At 34.2% G+C, this 19,823-nt stretch overlaps 2 protein-coding genes across 2 annotated transcripts; one reads left to right on the forward strand and one right to left on the reverse strand.

Annotated features, from left to right (window-relative positions):
- Positions 1-330: 330 nt before the first annotated feature.
- Positions 331-5,796, forward strand: LOC21409420 (nucleobase-ascorbate transporter 11). The gene is given in 11 exon segments (XM_010115141.2): positions 331-1,227; positions 2,298-2,395; positions 2,494-2,664; positions 3,072-3,172; positions 3,249-3,384; positions 3,574-3,624; positions 3,840-4,127; positions 4,250-4,484; positions 4,758-5,038; positions 5,149-5,331; positions 5,333-5,796. Coding segments are annotated over 11 exon segments (2,574 nt in total). The 5' UTR covers positions 331-530; the 3' UTR covers positions 5,666-5,796.
- An 82-nt stretch (positions 5,797-5,878) lies between these two features.
- On the reverse strand, positions 5,879-11,328 carry LOC21409422 (putative U-box domain-containing protein 50). Its single transcript, XM_010115143.2, has 8 exons — positions 11,031-11,328; positions 10,820-10,932; positions 10,586-10,713; positions 10,049-10,499; positions 9,209-9,349; positions 8,254-8,793; positions 7,100-7,846; positions 5,879-6,407 (listed from the first exon to the last, which is right to left on the reverse strand). Exons 1-8 carry the CDS (start codon positions 11,197-11,199, stop codon positions 6,210-6,212), a joined length of 2,487 nt encoding a protein of 828 aa, XP_010113445.2. The 5' UTR covers positions 11,200-11,328; the 3' UTR covers positions 5,879-6,209.
- Positions 11,329-19,823: the final 8,495 nt, after the last annotated feature.

The raw sequence follows: 19,823 nt of genomic DNA on the forward strand, positions 1-19,823 counted from the left end.
CTGACATACTCAGTGAGGTCCAGGATCAATAAACCAACTTTTAAATAGAACACAAACAAACCTAAACAAACTTAAATCGTAAGAAACCCCACTGTCATCTCAACGGCCAACTAGCAAGGACATTTTCGTATTTTCATAATGGGCACGCAAGCAGCAGAAAGCTCCCTTGTAATAGCGACTGGCGAGCGGTAAAATACAACATTTTTTTTTTTTAAAGACACAAACCAAAGAGAGAAAAAAAAATTAAGAAAAAGGGAATTTTATCGCAAAAGTAGAAGATGCTTCAAAGCTCACTCTCTTTCTCTACTCACCACCGCCAGTCCCAGCTCTCAAGTCACTATTAAGAGTTTGAGACGTTACAATTATAATATTGACACCTTGTCCACAACAACCATAAACAAAAAAACAAAGCGCAATTCATCATTTCTTGCTTTCCTTACTCTTCCTCTATCTCTCCTTTTCTGTATTTGTTTATCTCTTCAGATTGGCCTTTTTTTTTTCCCCTTCCTTCAGTGCAAGTTCTCATAGCTATGAGGAAGAAGAGTGAGAAAGAAAAAGTGGAGAGCGAGTTGGAAGAGAGAGAAAGAAGCGGCGGTACACTGGGTTCCATGCTTCCGAGGATCGACCCATTTGTGCCAAGGGCCGACCACCATAATCCCAGGGAGCTGAGATCTTGGGCGAAGAGAACTGGGTTTGTCTCAAATTTCTCCAGTGAGGCGCCCAGCGAGAGGAATGGCAGTTCCACTTCTTCTGGGTTGGATTTGGAGAAGGGTTTTAGAGGCCATAGAGGTGGTGGGTCCGGCTCGTCTCCGAAGATTGAGATCGACCCGATTCTGGGCCGGACCCGGCCCAACAGAGGGGCTGAGATTGAGGCTGCTTCTTTGAATGGGAATGGTGGGGTTAGAGATAATGGGTTTGGGAGGAGAGTTGCTGATAATGGGAATGGGAAAGGGAATGAGAGTGTTGATGGGGGTGTGAGTAGAATTGGGAATGGCAATGGGAATGGGAATGGCGGTGTGAGTAGAATTGGAAATGAGAATGGGAATGGAGTTGGAATGGCGGTGGTTGATAGGGAAGTGGAGGCAAAGAAAGAGGATGGGAAAGCTCAGGACGATTTGGAAGTGAATGTCAATGCAGAGGGTGATGAGCAAGAACATGTTCATGGAGGTGGAGACTGGCGTGGGCCCTTTGGAATCAAATGCGGTCTAAGAGAAAATCCGGGTTTTGGTTAGTGTGTATATAAGCCACACACACACACACACACACACACACCTTTTTTTTGTTTCTAGTAGATGGTGTTCCTTTTTGTATGTGGAATTGCAATGTGGTTTTCGTTGTTTTTGTATGTGGTTACTGTACATTGCGCGGTTTTCAAAGTTTTGGATGAATTAGGGACTAGTATGATGCTTGAAAATGGAGCTAAATGGTGTACTCTTATTGATGATGATGTTTTTGGGGGTGCTGTTAAGCTGTGGAGCTTAATTATCACTCTAACAGAGAGCTAGGACGTAGAGACTGAGAGGTGTCAAGTGTGTGGTTCTCTTGTTATTGTCTTCTTTCATGAAATTCTGCGGCGGTTGAAAGTGGATGTAACCCTCACATTGAGGGTGAAATACTGTAAATCTTGTGAGTGTGTTTTTTTATTTTTTTATTTTTTTATTTTTTTTATTTTTTATTTTTTATAGTTGGTAGTAAAGGATTAAGGCCTCTGATGCATAATAAGCGTAAGGTAGTAAAATTGTTACAGGTGAGTGTTAGAGAATGCCACAAAGAAAAGGAAAGTGCAAATGGTAAGAATGGTGTGCCATTCATGAGCAAAGAAGTGGCAAACAAAAAAAAAAGGCCGAATTTTGTGAGCTCAGAGCGGGAGTACAAAGTAACATATGACCTCCATGAACCTTGTCGTGATACAAACTTTATTTTGCAATGAAACTTGTCTCGATGTATGTTTGACATCAACTTTGGGCTCCCATAAAATAATAGTCACTAATGAATTCGAATTTTTGCAGGTGAATCAAGTTTGCTATATTTTTCCCTTTTCAAACCTGTAGTGGAAATATTTTTTCACTTTTATCTTTGTCATTTACAGTTTGCCTTGTACATGCTTAAGTTTATGAGACAGCACCACATTAGTGCACGTAGCTCCACCAAAGTGACTGTTTACTTGAGAGCCAAGGCATTCTTGTGACAATTTCAGTATTTCTGATAGATGGATGGAGCTGTTATAATTGTTCCAATAAATTGAAAGAAACCAATACTGTGACCTTATATTTTATCTGGATTTTTGTTATTTGCAGTGCCCTTGATGTGTTACGGCCTGCAGCACTATTTATCATTGGCTGGCTCACTTATTTTCATCCCCTTGATTATTGTTCCATCTATGGGTGGAACAGATGTAAGTATCTCTTTCTACAATTCTTTATGTCTACTGCAACATAAAGGGACGTTCTAGGTACTTCTTATTTGAATATAACTTTTTATGTATTATGACAGAAAGATACTGCCACAGTGATTTCAACAATGCTGCTAGTTTCTGGCGTTGCGACAATACTGCACTCATACTTCGGAACCCGACTTCCACTTATTCAAGGAAGCTCGTTTGTTTATTTGGCACCTGCATTGGTCATAATGAATTCTCAGGAGTACCGAAATCTTACAGACCATGTAAGATTTTTTTTTATTTTTTTGCTTAAAACAGACCATGTAAGTTTAGTTTAAGATTAAATGTTACATTCGATCAGCTTTTCAGACTCTTTCACTTACTCAGAGTTGCCTTGAATATCTTGAAGTGTCAACCTTTTTGTATCTTAATAACATACTTCCACCAGCTTCTGGATGTTAAAAGAATAAAATTAATTAAATAAACTCGGTTGATTAATATCCTTAAAGTTGACGTCTTTTCTTGATCTTTTCATTTTTGGATACCTATGGTATAGTTCCACCTGCAAGGGGTGTCCTTTATTCATTTGTATGCTAAATTGTTGTGATCACTTATGTTTCGTGATTCTCATTTTAATGCCAGTGTATTTTGATCACCATCTCAATGCCGATCAGTGATTATTTGAGTGCAGAAATTTAGGCATATAATGAGAGAACTCCAAGGGGCTATTATTGTTGGATCAATTTTTCAATTCCTCCTAGGATTTAGCGGTTTGATGTGCCTTTTCCTGAGGTAAATGAAAGATTGCATATTTAAATATGACTAGTAATGTGCTACTCTTTTTATTTTATACGGTAAATTGTTGCAGGTTGATAAACCCCATTGTGGTTGCACCCACAGTTGCTGCAGTGGGTTTAGCCTTTTTCAGCTATGGTTTTCCGCAAGCCGGAAGTTGTGTGGAAATTAGCCTTCCATTGATACTATTGGTTCTGATATTCACCCTGGTAAGACAAATTCAAACCAAATGATTGACGTGGATTTTAATTTCTTAGATCACATATGCACATTGTCTATTTTTAGATCCCTGATTACATATGCAATATGGTCCAGACTTTCCTTCTCATAGAGTTTTTATTTTTTTGGTCTCCATCTTCATAAACCACTAATTATTCTCTGTTGATTTTGTTCTGAAGTACCTTCGAGGATTATCCATCTTTGGGAATCGCTTATTTCGAGTTTATGCGGTATGGATAAGCGGACCTTATCTTTGAATATTCTGACGCATTTGTATCTTTACTAGTACAGAATCTATGATAAAAGTATCATATGTTTTCCTTGATTATTGTTCTCTAGCTAATTGGGGTGCATTGTTTAGTCTTATCCTGTTCTTCAAATGTTTTGATGAATTAGTACAAGTATATAACTCCTGATTGAATTTTTGGCATTTTAATCATGTCAGGTTCCCTTGAGCGTTGTTATAATTTGGACGTATGCATTCTTTTTGACTGCCAGCGGGGCATATGATTACAAAGGCTGCAGCCCCGACATACCAAGTTCAAACATATTGAATGATGGATGTAGAAAACATGCATATACTATGCAGCATTGCAGGACTGATGCTTCCAATGCGTGGAGAACGGCTGCATGGGTCAGGATTCCCTATCCTCTGCAGTGGGGCATGCCCATCTTCCATATGAGGACATCAATTATCATGATCGTAGTATCACTTGTCGCATCCGTTGACTCGGTGCGTAACTTTAACTCAAATGCAGTTTATACATATATATAGAAAGATGCATTTGATATCTTTAGATGCAATTAACATGAGGATAAAATTATCATTTGACCCTTGTGCAAATGGTGTACCAGATTGGTACGTACCACACTACATCCGTGCTCATCAATTTGAAGCCTCCAACGCCAGGAATTGTGAGCAGAGGAATTGCAATGGAGGGTTTCTGTAGTATATTAGCTGGACTTTGGGGCTCAGGAACTGGGTCGACAACCTTGACAGAGAATCTGCACACCATTGAAGTCACAAAGGTGGCTAGTCGAAGGGCTGTGGAACTTGGAGCAGTTTTCCTGATAGTCTTTTCATTTATAGGTAAATTACTGTTCAATTTATTATCACAAACACAAAGTTAGATTGAATCCCTGATCATGTATTGCGGAAGCATCCAAAAAGAGTCGCAGTTCCATATATAGATTCAAATAAGTATTCAATTTTTTCTTTTCCCTTTGATATTTGAAAATCTGGAGGATGATCTATCAAAATGATGATTTTTATTTTGGATGACCTATCAAAATGATGATTTTTATTTTTCTTTCTTTTTCTAAGAGAATTGCTCTTACTTATACTCTTGTGCTTGCTTGATAGGAAAAGTTGGTGCTATTCTTGCCTCCATACCATTGGCCTTGGCTGCTGCTATATTGTGCTTCATATGGGCCCTTATTGTGGCCTTGGGTCTCTCCACTTTGCAGTATAGTCAAACAGCAAGTCTTAGAAATATAATGATAGTTGGTGTTTCATTGTTCCTCGGTTTATCTGTCCCCGCATATTTTCAACAGTATCAACCTGAATCCAGCTTAATACTTCCCAGCTATTTCATTCCTTACGCAGCAGCATCCAATGGACCGGTCCATTCTGGCAATAAACAAGTTAGTTTTTTCTTATTGGTTCAAAAATATTTTACTACTATGCCTTTACCTGACGTCCTTTTTTCTTATTGGACTAACTAGCTGATCCATTCTTTGCTCCTGTCATCCAGATTGATTTTGCTATAAACGCACTTCTGTCTATGAACATGGTCGTAACACTCTTGGTAGCTTTTGTACTGGACAACACTGCCCCAGGAAGCCGACAAGAACGAGGGGTGTATATTTGGTCACGCGTAGAGGATATCAGGGACGACCCATCTTTACTTGCGGATTATTCTCTGCCAAGGAAAATATGCCGATGTATTTGTTTACCGAAATGTTTGGGGGTGTGATAGTTGGCGTTGTTCCACGCTTTATGAACAGACTTATTCTGAAGAAGTCTCTCCAAAGGCTGCTCACAGGATGTTAAGGATGCGGATGTTGGAGCTGCAGGACATCAGAGCTCAAAACGAAGAAAGCATAGTTCATTTATACATAATCGATAGCGTACACGAAAGTGAAAAGTTATTTGCTATTACCAGGTTAGTGAAATTATTTACGTATAACGAAGTTCCGGATTGTATAATAGGTGAAACATTATTTCAAAGGGGGCTCTCTCTGTTATTTTTTCTCAATTATATCACTTGAGATTTATTTGATTACATTCCAAAAAGTGTAGTTTTACAGTTGAGCTTTACCCATAGAAGGATCAACTTAGAATATATGTAAAACTTGGTATTCTTCACATACTCGTGCTATTTTTGGTCAATTTTTTGTTATTTTTCTCTCAACCATAAAGTTCTTTTGTGCCTTAATAACAGTAATCAAAATCTGATCCAGAAATTGGCAAAAAAGCAGAACTTTTGGGGCAGCTCATCTTCTAGACAATGTCTAAAAAAGCCAACTAAGATTAGGTAAGCTATAAAATTATCATTTTCAAAAGATGGACTCCTACAATACCAACGGCAACTATGTTGAACTTCCCATTTCTCATCTTCTTGTCAAAGTAGAAAGACGTAACCACACCAAAGTGGTATATGTTTTTGCCCCCAAAACCGTTCTGAACCTTTGTTGCTTGCAGCCTCTGGTCTTCCAAGTTCCAACCGTCCATAGCACAAAGCTTATCTCTCTCTCTCTCTCTCTCTCTCTCGCATGTAAAAGACAACAAAGAAATTTGCAACACTATACAATGTTACGGCAGAGGAAGAGATCTCTTATTATGCCAATCTTGAATGAGTGTACGGAGAGTGTGATTGGAGGTAAGGAATGTGTGCTTGAGCTTTAAGTTTGTCATGGGAGATGTATCATTCCCCATTCTTAGCCATTCCTCTATGGCTTCTAGCTCGTACGAAAACCCATCAGCTGCCACATGTGGATTCTTCATTACTTCCTGCATGCATTCAAAATTTCACTCTATTAATGCCAACTAGTTGTGATCTCCAATCAAATTTTGATTCCAAAGAAAAGATATCATCATTTATATAGAGAATTCTATAATGTAATATAAAAATAGCATGGGATACAAATTTGACCAACCCGTCAAATCCTCAAGTTCTTGCAAAGTGTCATTTTTTTTTTTAATTTGACACGATTCTGATGTGCTTTGATGTTAAGTATTTGTATATCTTACTATTAACTTCTCATATTTATACTGGTTAGGTCGGCAGATAAAATAAATTATTCCTTTAAACTCAAGTATCGTTATTTTTTTGAGGTCTTATTTTTTTTACAACTTAAATTATAACTCAAATTCTATTATTGCAGTATTTTCTCAAAAAAAAAAATTCAAATTTAATTTTTTTAACTACAGTGTGTTTCTCTTGTATACACAACGTACCAAACATAGCTTTAGATTTTGGTTAGGTCGGCAGATAAAATAAATTCTTCTTTTAAACTCAGGTATCGTTATTTTTTTTAGGTCTTATTTTTTTTACAACTTAAATTATAACTCAAATTCTATTATTGCAGTATTTTCTCAAAAAAAAAAAAAATTTAATTTAATTTTTTTAATTACAGTGTGTTTCTCTTGTATACACAACGTACCAAACATAGCTTTAGATTATAGTTGAAAGCAGAACACACCTGAAATATGGGGCAGAGGAAAAAACTTGGTACATCTGTGGGGTCCTCTCCATCTACGGCTTTATCAGTTGCCACGTTAGATCCTTTATCAATCGCCACATCACATTCTCCCTTTGCCACTAGATCTGCAGCTTTTTCTCTCAAATCAGTAAGCTCTTCCATTACAGTAGCCAATCTCAAATCTGTATCGGGCCCACGGTTGCTAGACAAACAGCTCAAAGCAAGATCCGCAAGTCTCTCAGCTAGATCCAACGGCCACTTTCCGGCCATTTCATCCAAGTCTCGAACCAAAGCTGGCCTGTCCATAGTCATGGCCTCAACAAGCCCAGCCCAATTTCTCCCTGTTAGTAGATGCATCAACAGAACCCCAATGGCCCGAATATCTGATCTAATACTATGTTCATCACCACTCCGTGAGAGCCCAAACCCACTTATCTTTGCAACGAGATTGCGGTCCAAAAGGATGTTGGACAACCTGAGATGTCCGTGAACAATGGGCTTGGGCTTAGCCATGTGGAGGAAGCCCAGGCCCGAACAAACCTCGGCGGCAATTTGGATGCGGTCGTGCCACCGGAGGGTCCGGATTCTTTTGCTGGAGGTTCTCCGGGAGGAGTACAAAATGTCCCTCAAGAATATGTCCCTTAGGCTACCATTGTGCATGTATTCAAACACAATGCACTTTAGGTCAGTGCAAAATCCCACCATGGACACCAAATGTGGGTGCCTGATTTGGCTCAAGAGCAGCACCTGTAAATCACAAAACTTTCACATTTACATCTAAAATGAAATTAAAACTAACAAACAAATAGATAAAACTAAGAAAAACGCTATTATACACGTAAGCTAGTTGACTAGTATAGCTACTAGTATCAATAGACGGTTATGTTGTCTTTCCGGTTATATATATATATATATATATTTAAGCTTTTTCTTCGGTCGGGACTGTCTGGTACGAAGGAAATAGCGTAAAAACTGAGACTATGCCATTATTATAACATTAAAAAAGAAATGGACGGATCAAGAACGGTTGTCCCCAATAAGTGTAGAGTTAGCTAGAACTGCCCTTTTGAAAGAAGTGCCAAATAATGATCTTTTCTTTTGTGCAAGACTAGATTACTGTTGTGACAGTTATGGTAGTTAAAAACCGCCATTACCTTAGCTTGGAAATCCTCCGGGGACATTCCATTCACGGAGTCAAGTATTTTGATTGCAACTGTGGAATGGTTGATACGCCCTCTGTACACAGTGGTCCAATCACCTCCAGGCTTCAACCTCAACCTCTCCGAAAACCCATTTGTTGCCAATCTAATCTGCTCTGCCGTGTACTCCTTAAAACCACAGCTCGTCTCAGTGAACTTAGCAACCATTCCAATGGCGTCCTTTTCTCGACAAAACTCGATTCGTCGCTGAAGAACATCTCTCTGCTGCCTCAGCTCCTCAATCTCCCTAACCATCTCTGATCTCATGCTCACTGACTTCTCTAGCTGGGCCTCCGCGTGTGACTTTGCCAATGTGGAAATCTGAAGCTTGTTTGAGAGCTCATTCTTCAGCTCGGTTAGTGAGTTTAGCCTGCTCTTGCTTTCTTCAATCTCCGCAAGGATTTCGTTCAGGTGTTCCTTTTCAGTGTCCAAGTCTTCGTTTACCTCTGTTCTAGTGCTGACCTCTTCTTTGATCCTTGCCTGGAGTTCCTCAGCCTAATAGAAAGTGTTTATCTTAATTAGCTTAAATCTAAAAAGAATGTTATAATTAGGAAATAAAAAAACGATAATAATACAAAGCAACGGTGTTACTAAGCATTATACACTAATAAAAGGTAAGTCCTGTAACATGAAGCCTACAAGTATGGCCCATTTTGTGTTAGTTGAGGATAGTAATTAGCACATGTGGTGCCTCCAAACATTTAAAAAAAAACAAAACAAAATACTATCTACATTTTAAATGCAACCGTCACAACTATGCAAGTTCTATAAAAATGATTGTATTGTCACGTAAAGCTCGGGCATGTTATATTTTAGTCCTGAGATTTTTAGTAAAATAGTTTGTTTATGATGTGTATAATTTTTCGTAAGGAATTAAACAAACTATTAAGTCATTGGCTTATAATAATACCCGGTGATTGCATAAAAGAATTGCCCTTTCTGCTTTTGCCTGCCTTTCCGCGTTGGCCTTAGCTTCTATCCTTTTGGATTGGATGGTCTTTTGAGCTTCTTTCAGTTTTCTTTTCAGGGAATCAATTTTTTCTGCAGCAGTCTGAGTATATAGTGTGTCAAAATTCAACATTTGTTAGAGATAAAAGATATATTAAAAACCAGATCAATTTGTATTTGTAACTAAAAAAAAGGGATTACTGAAAGAAAATTGTATTATTAGGAAGTGAGAGACCCTTCAGTATTTGTTAGAGATTGAAAAAAATAGCTATTAGCAGCTCCAAAAGAAAGATTTGCACTATTGGAAACTTGTGTTATTAAAAGTGTGTAAAACTTCAACTTCGTTTTAGAGATTTAAAAAAAAAAAAAAAAAAGGAAAAGAAACCAATGTCAAAGGCTACTAGTAACTTTTTCACCTAGGGAGCGTATATTGTTTAGAAAGTTGAGTCTAAATAAAATATATACATATATATTAATATATTCATATTCAGTGACAGAATAGATACAGGTTTGGTACACAGTTGGCACCAAAATGAGCCCCCCCAAGTTATCATCCCCATCACTATCAATATCATATCCTTCCAAGGGTCAAAAAGTAGGATAAACAAGAACAATTCAATGGTGTAAAAGAAAGCAAAAGTGGAGCCGTTTAACAAGAAAAAACACAATTATCTAGCTACTCCATTTGTCTAAAAACAAGACAAATGGACACCATTTTCTTAATCAATAATTTAATGAAGTATTAGAATAACATTAATTATTGTCCACAAGTAAGTATCTTTTGATAATTTTGATTACTTACCAAATCACAATCCGCATGTTCCGGCGTACCCGACTCCACTCTAGGACTAATTTGTTGAAAACTTTCATCTTCTTTATCACAAGCTTCCTCATCCAAATTCAGGGACAACAAGTGCTGGAAATAGTCTTCAATCTCTTGTGCATAACTTTCCCACTGGCTCTGCGTGCTCGGCGAATCTAGGTTAATCGACGAAGAGGAGAGAACTCGGCGCGGATTTCTTTCTAGCGAGTTTTGTGGTGGATTTGGAATGAAGATTTTTCCTAGCCAATCCTTAAAACTACCCTTTTCTCTGAGCTTTGCAACCGTGACTCCTTGATCATCTTCCATGATTCCTTTGTTGTTTTCTCCTCTGATGGAGAGCTGTTTTCCTCCACATATTATAAATAGCGCACAGAAGTCAGGCTTGTTCTTGTGGACATAAAATGATCCACTAATTGCAGTCTTGATTTTCCTACATGGACATAGAAATATCATCATAAAGAATAAAATTAATTACACCAATAATATGGAAACTGACAAACTAATTTTATTGCATACCAAGATGAGGACTTCAAGAATGAAAAGCCCATAACCAATTTGGTGACTCTGTGTCCACAAATCAAATCTATGATGACCTTATGAATTGGATCATCACATTTCTCCACTTTCAGTAATTCAGCCTTCACCTGTAGAAATTTTGGAACCCCATTAGAACTAAAAGAATTCATGTCTAAATGTCTTAATTTTGCTTGATCAGCAGCCAGGAAAATATCGGCAAAATTTAACTCAAACCTCTCCACAAAAAGATATATATTTGGAGAGCAACTTGTCAATCCTTTCTTTCTCATATCTCTTAAGAACGTCCAATTTCTCATCACTAACAGCACTTGCAGGAAGCTTCCCAACTGAAATAAAAAAAAATAACAGAAAAATTAAGATATAAATTTTCATCAAAGATAGAAGAATGAGAGTAATCAATATCTGTGGAAGCGTGAAAACTTACATGGGGTGTAAACAAAATCCTTGGAAATGTTGTGAGTAGCATGGAGAATGATGATGGAGATTGGCTGAGAGTTCCACTTCTTTAGTGTCCAATCCAAGGTCTTCAATCCATCTTGTAGATCATTTCCAAGAGCAACATATACCTTATTTTCTGCTAATTGACTATCCATTAGCTTCTCCTATTAGGAATGGTTTTTGGGCTGAGGGGAAACAACCAAGAAACTTACATAATTATAGAAGCATTTTTGGTGAATAAACTATAGAGCTTAAGAGAATCAGCAGAAGATAACTGGAAAATTGTTTAGGTGAGGCAAATAATTTTTAAAATAATTGGAAGAGAAGGTTGCTTTTGAAAAGGTTTGTTGATATGGAACTTTTCAAAGGTCTATGTTGAAGCTTTTAGCAATTTTCTGTTTGTTTTTGTGACAACAGGACAGCCTAGTGTTGGACTTTTGTATGTGTCTTATAGTGGGAGAAAAATCAACGTGGGACATAACTCAGAGAGATTTTTAAATGAATTTTGGGTGTAACACAAGCATATGTATGTGTTAATCTGTAACAATCTTAAGAGATTTGGAATCGCTTCTGAGTTATATTACATATTCATCTTTGGTTCAAGTGAAATGGGATAAAAAATTTTACTACTCTTTAATAACGAAACATCTCGCTAGTATTTTATATTGTTAATAATATTAAAATGGTATGTCACTTTTAAAGAAGCATTCCTTTAGTACACTTGAGACTAATTTTTAGGACGTATAATGTGCAAACTGTCATTTTCATTAATTAAATAAAAATTAATGACTTTAAAAATGCCTTTTAAAAACATTTTTAACTTAATTTAATTTTTTTAATTTTTAAATGTTCTAAAGTATTTTTGGATTTCTTTTAAAAAAAGTTATTAATTTGTTGTTAATTAATGAGAATGGTAGAATATACATTTTATGTCCCAAAAATCAGTCTTAAGGTACTAAAAAAAGTTTTTGTAAAGGTAAAAGTAGAGTTTTAATATCATTAAAATACAAGATATGAAGAAGATGTTTCACAAGTTTGTTCAGTTACATTTTTGAGTTATGGTGACTTAAGTGTAGATTTTGAGTTATAACTTGAGTTGAAGTTGTAACTTGAGTTTGTGTTTGGTTGTGTACATTTGAGTTATGGTTTGATATGAGAATCTTTTTGAATTTGTGTTTGGGTGAGTCAAAACTTGAGTTTGTATTTAGATAGTATTTTAATAAAAACTCAATGATGATAGAAAATTTTAATAGGGTATATGGTTAAATTTTATTCGTTTCTTCATTGTGAATACATAAAGCAAAAAAAATTCTCAATCGTAGAACGAAAAAGTTATAACGTTTTTAAGAATAGAAAAAATATTATTCGTTAACTTGAGTTTGAGTTTAGGAACTTGAATTGAAAGAAAAATTTGAACTCAGATTTTAACTCCAAGCTCAAGTTAAAATTCAAGTTTAAACTCAAATTTTATAAAAGAGCATGAATTTAAATAAAGTTGTAACTTTAGTTCAAACTTTTTTTTTGAATTTGAGTGCAAACGAAGATGTCCAGATAATTGAAATTATGCACTCCAAGTTCATATTTAGCATTACATCATCTTTTAGGTCACTAACCAATTCCACAACATTTTTTTAATTGCTAATATTATTAAGAAGCAAGAGTAATGATTGGAAAAATAATATAAAATCCATAAAAATACAACAGAATAGCTTTTAAAACTTTTGTTTCTGAAATATAGTTAATGCTATATACAATAGTTATGAATTATATTCACATTTATTTTGGCAAAATAAGAACGCTTTCAACCACCAATTGTTTTCTATTTCTCTCTTCGTCTACAAATCGATGGTACATATATATATATTGCTAATCATCCATGTTATTTACATGTTTATTTATTTTGAAGTAATTAAAAGGAGATGATATACTTTGGTCCTATTTATTTCACTGATTTGAATTTATAATTCGAGTTTTATTACAGTAAAAAACTCTCAGAAATAGTTACATCTAAACTTTTTTTTCCTACAATAAAAAGCTCTCACATAAAATCACATCTTAATTCAAATTAAAAACTCAAATTAATAAACTAAACGAGTCCTTTATTTGCATCATCGAATCTGCATCCTTTTAAATTCGAACTTCATCCCGCCTTGTCCCACCTCATATAATTTGATTTAGAGGGTGTTTGGTATGAGGGTTCGTGTCATAATTCGAATTATAGTTTGTGACTCGTTATAATATTTTTTCTTACAAAAAATACACATAAATTAAGAATAATTATGCATTATAATTCTAAATTTATAGACCAAACATCCACCAGTGACCGTCATCATTGCCAATGAATTGTTATTTTTTTAAGGGAGAAAGGCAAATGCATTTGTTTTTAAAAATTCTTTAATTCATTGATGCATGACAATGCACCAGAAGGGAATGCCTGTTGACCTTTATACATTAAATGAGCATGTCTGTTGCCATTGACATTCAATTTTGCTTACCGTCAAGAACCAATGGCGGCTCAGCTATAGCGTAAGGGAACCTTTTCTAGCCTCGGTTTGCCTGCAGAGGAATATGCTTCCCAAAATTCTTTAAGAGAACAATAATTTCAAAATAATGACATTTATTAATCTGAAAATGATCGTTAAAACTTATGTATATATCTTGACCACTTTTATATAGCCACTATAGGATGAACATTATCAAGTACGTGATAAATCAAGTAAAGTTGTTTGTCTTCTGATTAAGATTAGGGGCACTAATTTTTTTTCTTCGAAAAATTGAAGTACAAAAAAAAGGAGTTCGCAGAAGCATGCTTCTAGAATTCAACTAGCTTGACACGTCCCGTTATTCTTTTTTTTTTTTCACTTTGCAAATTGTATTTTTTTTTCACATTATTTAAAACTATTAAATATGGTAAGTAATATTTCAATACAAATATGCTTTTTTAAATTGTTTCTTTAAAAGGAAATTAATAAATATGCAAACAATTTATAAAAATAAATAAATATAGCCAATTGAAACACGACAAATACAACATGTTAACGATGTTCTTTTAAGAATGCCAACAATATTTTAACAATCATAAAAATAAATAGATATAGCCAAGTGATAATTATTTTTCAAACTAAAAAAATGATATTCATAAAAAATTTCTAATAACGGTGTAAAATTATTAAGAAGTTTTAAATTTTAACCTAAATAAAACTATGATTCGATGAAAATCAACAATTTCATGTTATGCATAATGATGGTAGAAAGAAAAAAGTTGAAAAAATATATACATCTTCTCTACTATAAGTGTAGATACATATTAAGAGTATAGTGATTTATGAGTGACAGTATACATGCAAGTAAAAAAGAAGAAGAAAAAGAACAGTATTTATAATACAATTAAAGAAAATGGAAAGGAAAAAAAGCAGAAAAAGACAATTTAAAAAAATGCTTGAAAGCAAGCAATAAAAAAAAGTGTTTAAAGAGAAAATTAATGGAAAAAATATTTTAATGGGAAATAATGAAAAATACATGTGTTAAAAAGGAAGAAAAAGAACAATATTTAAAATACAATTAAAGAAAATGGAAATGAAAAAAAAATTGAAGAAAGACAATTTTAAAAAAAAAATGCTTGAAAATAAGTAAGCAAAGTAAAAAAATAAAAAATGATTTTAAATCATAATTTATAGTTTTTTATAGTATTTTTCTTTCATAAAAAATTTAAATTTTAAAAATTAAAATTATGAATCATGATTCTGAATCCATAAACCAAACATGCCCATAATGATTTTGTGAATTCAATGAGTGGGATGTTGTATGACTATAATTGCACGATTATCTTTTTCTTACGGTCCACATGTGTGACGCCCCTCATAAGTGGCCGTCACTGTAGCTAAATGTTAGCTTGTACTTACTGAAATTTTCTTAGAATTTGCGGAACATTTTTTTTTTTTTAAAGTCTTATAGTAACATATACTATGAATTACTTTCTTGATCGAAACATTCAAACCTTAATATATATATATATATATATGATTCTCAAAACATGTAGATATATCTATATGTATATACCTACTCTTTAAATCCTACTTACTAATAGCCATAATCCACAAACCATTTAACATATAGTTTTAGAATAATAATTAGCAAAACTATTTGTAACATAAAACTAATTCCGGAAATATTTGCGAGCGGTATCCATTTTCCGATCTCCACATCGTTCATCCACTCGCCGTCAGCCCATCAAGCATTATATGCCGGTTGCTTACCTACAGTATAAACATTCTATAATGAGGTTTCGCTCAGCAAGTAGGAACTACCTCTCGCAAAATAACTATAAGTTCACATGAATAAATATGCATAAGTTGATTATGCTTAATTATGATGTCTTATCATAGTCTTATTATCTTATCTTATCTTATCTTTTCTTTCTTTCTTGTGGGCCCGAGTGTTCGCGTACCACTTGCGCGCAATCATCGGGACGTGAGGGTTTGCAAGGTCCCCCACGACACCGTGATTATAACTTGAATGTCTCCCTTGAGTCGGAGGACATTATTTTTTTTTCTTTTCTCCCTTGCAGAGCTTGAGTTACCTCCCTTGTGGAGGCTGATACAGCACTCAACTGAGATTATTCTTATAAGTTACTCTTGACTTATTAAGGTGTATGCAATATGACCTAGCATAGCATACTATATCATGTACTCGAACACATATAATTCGGGTGTACTGCTTAAGTGTATGTAGTATAACATAGCATAGCATTCATAACATTAAATGTACTCAAACATATATAGTTCATGTGTACTGTTTATTTTAAAATCTATTTATACTATAGGCGAGATTTCTACTTACTTGATTTTCAAAGCTGGAATCCCCTTTTCGCCAAACAGCCTAGTCTCTTACTTGCTTTCTTCTGAAAGTGAACACCCATTAAGAGTGTGAGATTAACTGTCGTTTGCTATTCTATTTTAGCAACTTATGAAGGAAAATCTAACCCTTTCTTTAAGGCATATATTCCTCTCCTTTACTAAAGGATAATAAGGATCAATTTATTAAATCCTTAAAATCTTATTTTCCTTAATTTTTTCTCATTATGATATTAAGGCCCAATTCTGCCTAAGACTTATACCTGGCATTCTAACTTTTAAACTGCTGAAATATATACTCCAACGGAGTCTCTTAATCTAATGCGGACATTGGGCCCACATTAAATCTTTAAAATTCTACGGACCTATCGTATTGGGTTCGTAGGTGCCCGTCGGGATGATTCGCTCGATAAACCACTATGTTCTTTAAAGAAAGCATTTTTTTCTTGAAAACTTTCTTTACGAATACTTTCGTTAAAATGAGGTTTAATGCCATTGTGTTTTATTGAAATCCTATCTCGGGTTCTTTGATGACTTTTTATTAAAACCGACACTGTTTTAGTTTTGTTTTGTTAAAAACTGTGCAGTTTCTGAAATCTACATTTTACTACATCTTAGAGTCGGATTTCAAAATTTTTTTCTTCGTGACAATTCTTCGTCTCGTTGAGATCTAAAATTGTTATTTTTGGTGAAAATTGAAATTCAGCCTCTAAAGGCCTCGTTTTGCTGAAAACAGTAGCTGTTATTTTTTTTTTCTTCTGCTGTAGGAAATGCTGCAGTAATCTTTTAAAATGCTGCAGATGCTATAGCAATGTTGTAGCAAAAATTTTCTTTTTGAACCTTTGTTGGACAGCCTGTCCGTTTTTTACAAAATAGCTTCAAACTTGCTTTTAGAGTTAAAGTTGGGCTTTATCATAGTTACAGAAAATGTTCAAAACATCAAGGGCTATAAGTTCAAACTTTGAAACACCAAAAAATCTCTCTCTAGGGTCCTCATTTTTGCGTTCAAAGTAACCGGAAATTTTTCCTCGAACCAGAAGTAAGCAAGCTTAAATCAAGCATAAGCATACCACATCAAACTAACCTCAAAACACACAAAACCTACATAAAACTCACACACCCTTATTACAACTCATCTCCTCAAGAACCGCAAATTTACATCCATAAATTTAAGCTTAAAGTTGGCTAGAAATTGATGGAGAAGAGTTTAAGAACTTACCCTTGAAGAACTCTCTCTCTCTCTTGAAAAAAACTTTGAACTCCTCTAAGATTTGTTAATGGCTTGAACTAGAAGATATAAGGAAATTTAAGAGGAATATTTCTACATTTCAAACTTTACTAAAACATGAGAAAGAGAGGATTTAGAGTTTTTTTACCCTTGAAGGAATGTTTGACTAGTCTCCTAGCATCCCTTGATCTATTTCTTCTTCTTCTATTGTTTGCTAGTGGTTTAAGGTTAGGAGAGTGGAAGAAAATATTTGAGAGGGAGTGAAGGGGTGTGGCCAGATTTGGAGGTGGAGACAAAAGCAAGGAGGAAAAAAAATGATACATATCATATGTTGGTTCCTTTTATAGACAACTTTGTGATAATTATTTAACTCCAATTCCACTCCATTATTCAACCAAATTTTTGGTTCAAATCCCCCAATCTTGGCCGGTTGTGGAAGGAGAAAAGAAGAAGTAATTTTGCCATGATTTCCCTTCAACCACTACTATCCCATCACCTTACCATGTCATCCACTTGCACACTCAACTAGCTAAGTTTTTTGCTCTAATTTGCTATTCATGGCCAGCCAAAGTGGAGAAGGAGAGAGAAAAATGAAATCTAACCCATGTATTTTTGTCCACTCCCTTAAGTTACTCATTAAAACTGTCTAAAATTATACTGACAGCTATTTTCTTCTGTATGTGTATTGGATGCTAGTTTGTACTGTGTTTGGAGATTCTTGAAATTAAGATTCTCAAACTGTATCTGTATTGGAAATTCTTTCGTTTTAAATTCTAGGATTTTCTTGGTCACTACAACATGTAAGGTGTTCGAATATCCACGTTTTAATAGTTTCAAGCCATTTAATTTTTTAAAATAAAATTCTTTGAAACTATTATTCTTTTTATGAGAAACTGTTGTGTATAACAAATATTTTAATAAATTTTTAAAATACTTTATAGAATACATTAATTTATGCACGAATAAATTAATTAAATTAATTTTTAAATAAATTTACCTAATCAATGATTAGATCAATAACTTGAGTTTTTTGATGGCGAACGTCCTTCGCTTCAAGCTTGTTTAGAATACCTAAATCTTCCTCTCAATTCCTTAAATCTATGAAGACATGTATGTGGGCACACCTGAAACAAAATAGGATTAGCACTCAAAATACTCAAGTCTTCTACGAACACCAACACATGCACGACGTGAAACTGGGAATTTAGAAGAACTTTTTTTCTCTTTTTCTCTCTGGTTACATGCCCACTTCTAGTAGGTTACATGCTAGCCAACTACGTGTTACATGCCTATACTAGACATGTTACACGCGACCTGTAGATGAGGGAGTGAAAAAGTTACATGCATGTCATTAGCATGTTATACACTGTCTGACAGAATGTTACATGCCCATCACATAGGGGACGGGAGAAAAATTGTGCTCTCCAATTTTCGGCAACTTCTTATTTATAGGTACCTCTTAGAGTCCTAGAAAAATGCATCTTATCTTTTAAGATAAAGGTTTTAGAAAATAAGAGATAATATTTAATTTTAGAACAATTTTCTCTCTCCTGTTGTCGATAAAATTCGGCCGCCACATGGATAAGCTCTATATGGTTGGCGCCTACTGTAGATAAGGAGGCAACAAAATTTTTTCTTCATCCAGTTGTCTAAGTTTAACTCAAATTCTAATTCTAATTAAAGTCAAACTTGATTTAATTTGAATTTCAATTGAATAACTTATCAAATAAGTCAATTGGATAACTGAATCCCATAGGGCTTCCTACAGTGTTGGGCGTATGACACTTGTGATCTCTATTACATGTGTGTTCTAAAATTCAAATTAAATAATCAAAATATGTAATATCAAATTCATTCTCAGTTAATTATTTTTGAGTGTTTTATTTAATATTTCATAATTCTAAAATTTTCATTTTGTCTTTAGTGTCTTATAGAATTATAAGGACGACGCAGGAACTAATGGACCTATAATTTTGAATTCTAATAAAATTAATAATTAATTAAAACTCTTTAATTAATTAATTAATTCTTATCAATTCCAAAGTTACTCTACATAATCTCATTATGTGTAATACACTCATTCAATATCTCACAATATTAACAGTGCGGATAACACCATTCCATTCTAAATGGGAATGACATGTATTAGTAATGTTTAAATTAAATATTTTGAACTTTAATTAAATCCATTACGAACATCGTTTCGATTATTATCTTTAAATATTATCCTCTCGCATATAACACTTATATACAATATTTAAGGTCACATAAATAATCATGAAATTTTCAATGATATTCATAAAATATTCAATAACATATGCACATAAATAAAAAAAAATTCTCTTTTATTTAATAAATAATAATATTCTTTATTACATCTTATCCTTTTTAGGACACTGTTCTCAACAAAAACTACTGAACTTACTTTTAGAGTTCATGAGTCTAGATTTCTATCATTTACTCTTTATTAACACCCTTTCGACTAATATAGTTATTTGACTAAAAATTATATTAATTAAGAGTAAAGAGTAAAAATTCAAAATCACGCACTCTAAAAAGTATTTGTCTCATTTTTTCTTCTTTTATTACTAAAACAAGTGGGGCAGTCGCTTAAAAAAAAGAAAAAAACAAGTTGACACAGGTAAAGTATAAAAATAATGAGAATGACAAGCCGATATTTATCTTTTTTAAAAAAAAT

This window comes from Morus notabilis, unplaced genomic scaffold (genome assembly GCF_000414095.1).
Source record: "Morus notabilis unplaced genomic scaffold, ASM41409v2 Scaffold184, whole genome shotgun sequence".
Classification (NCBI taxonomy): Eukaryota; Viridiplantae; Streptophyta; class Magnoliopsida; order Rosales; family Moraceae; genus Morus; species Morus notabilis.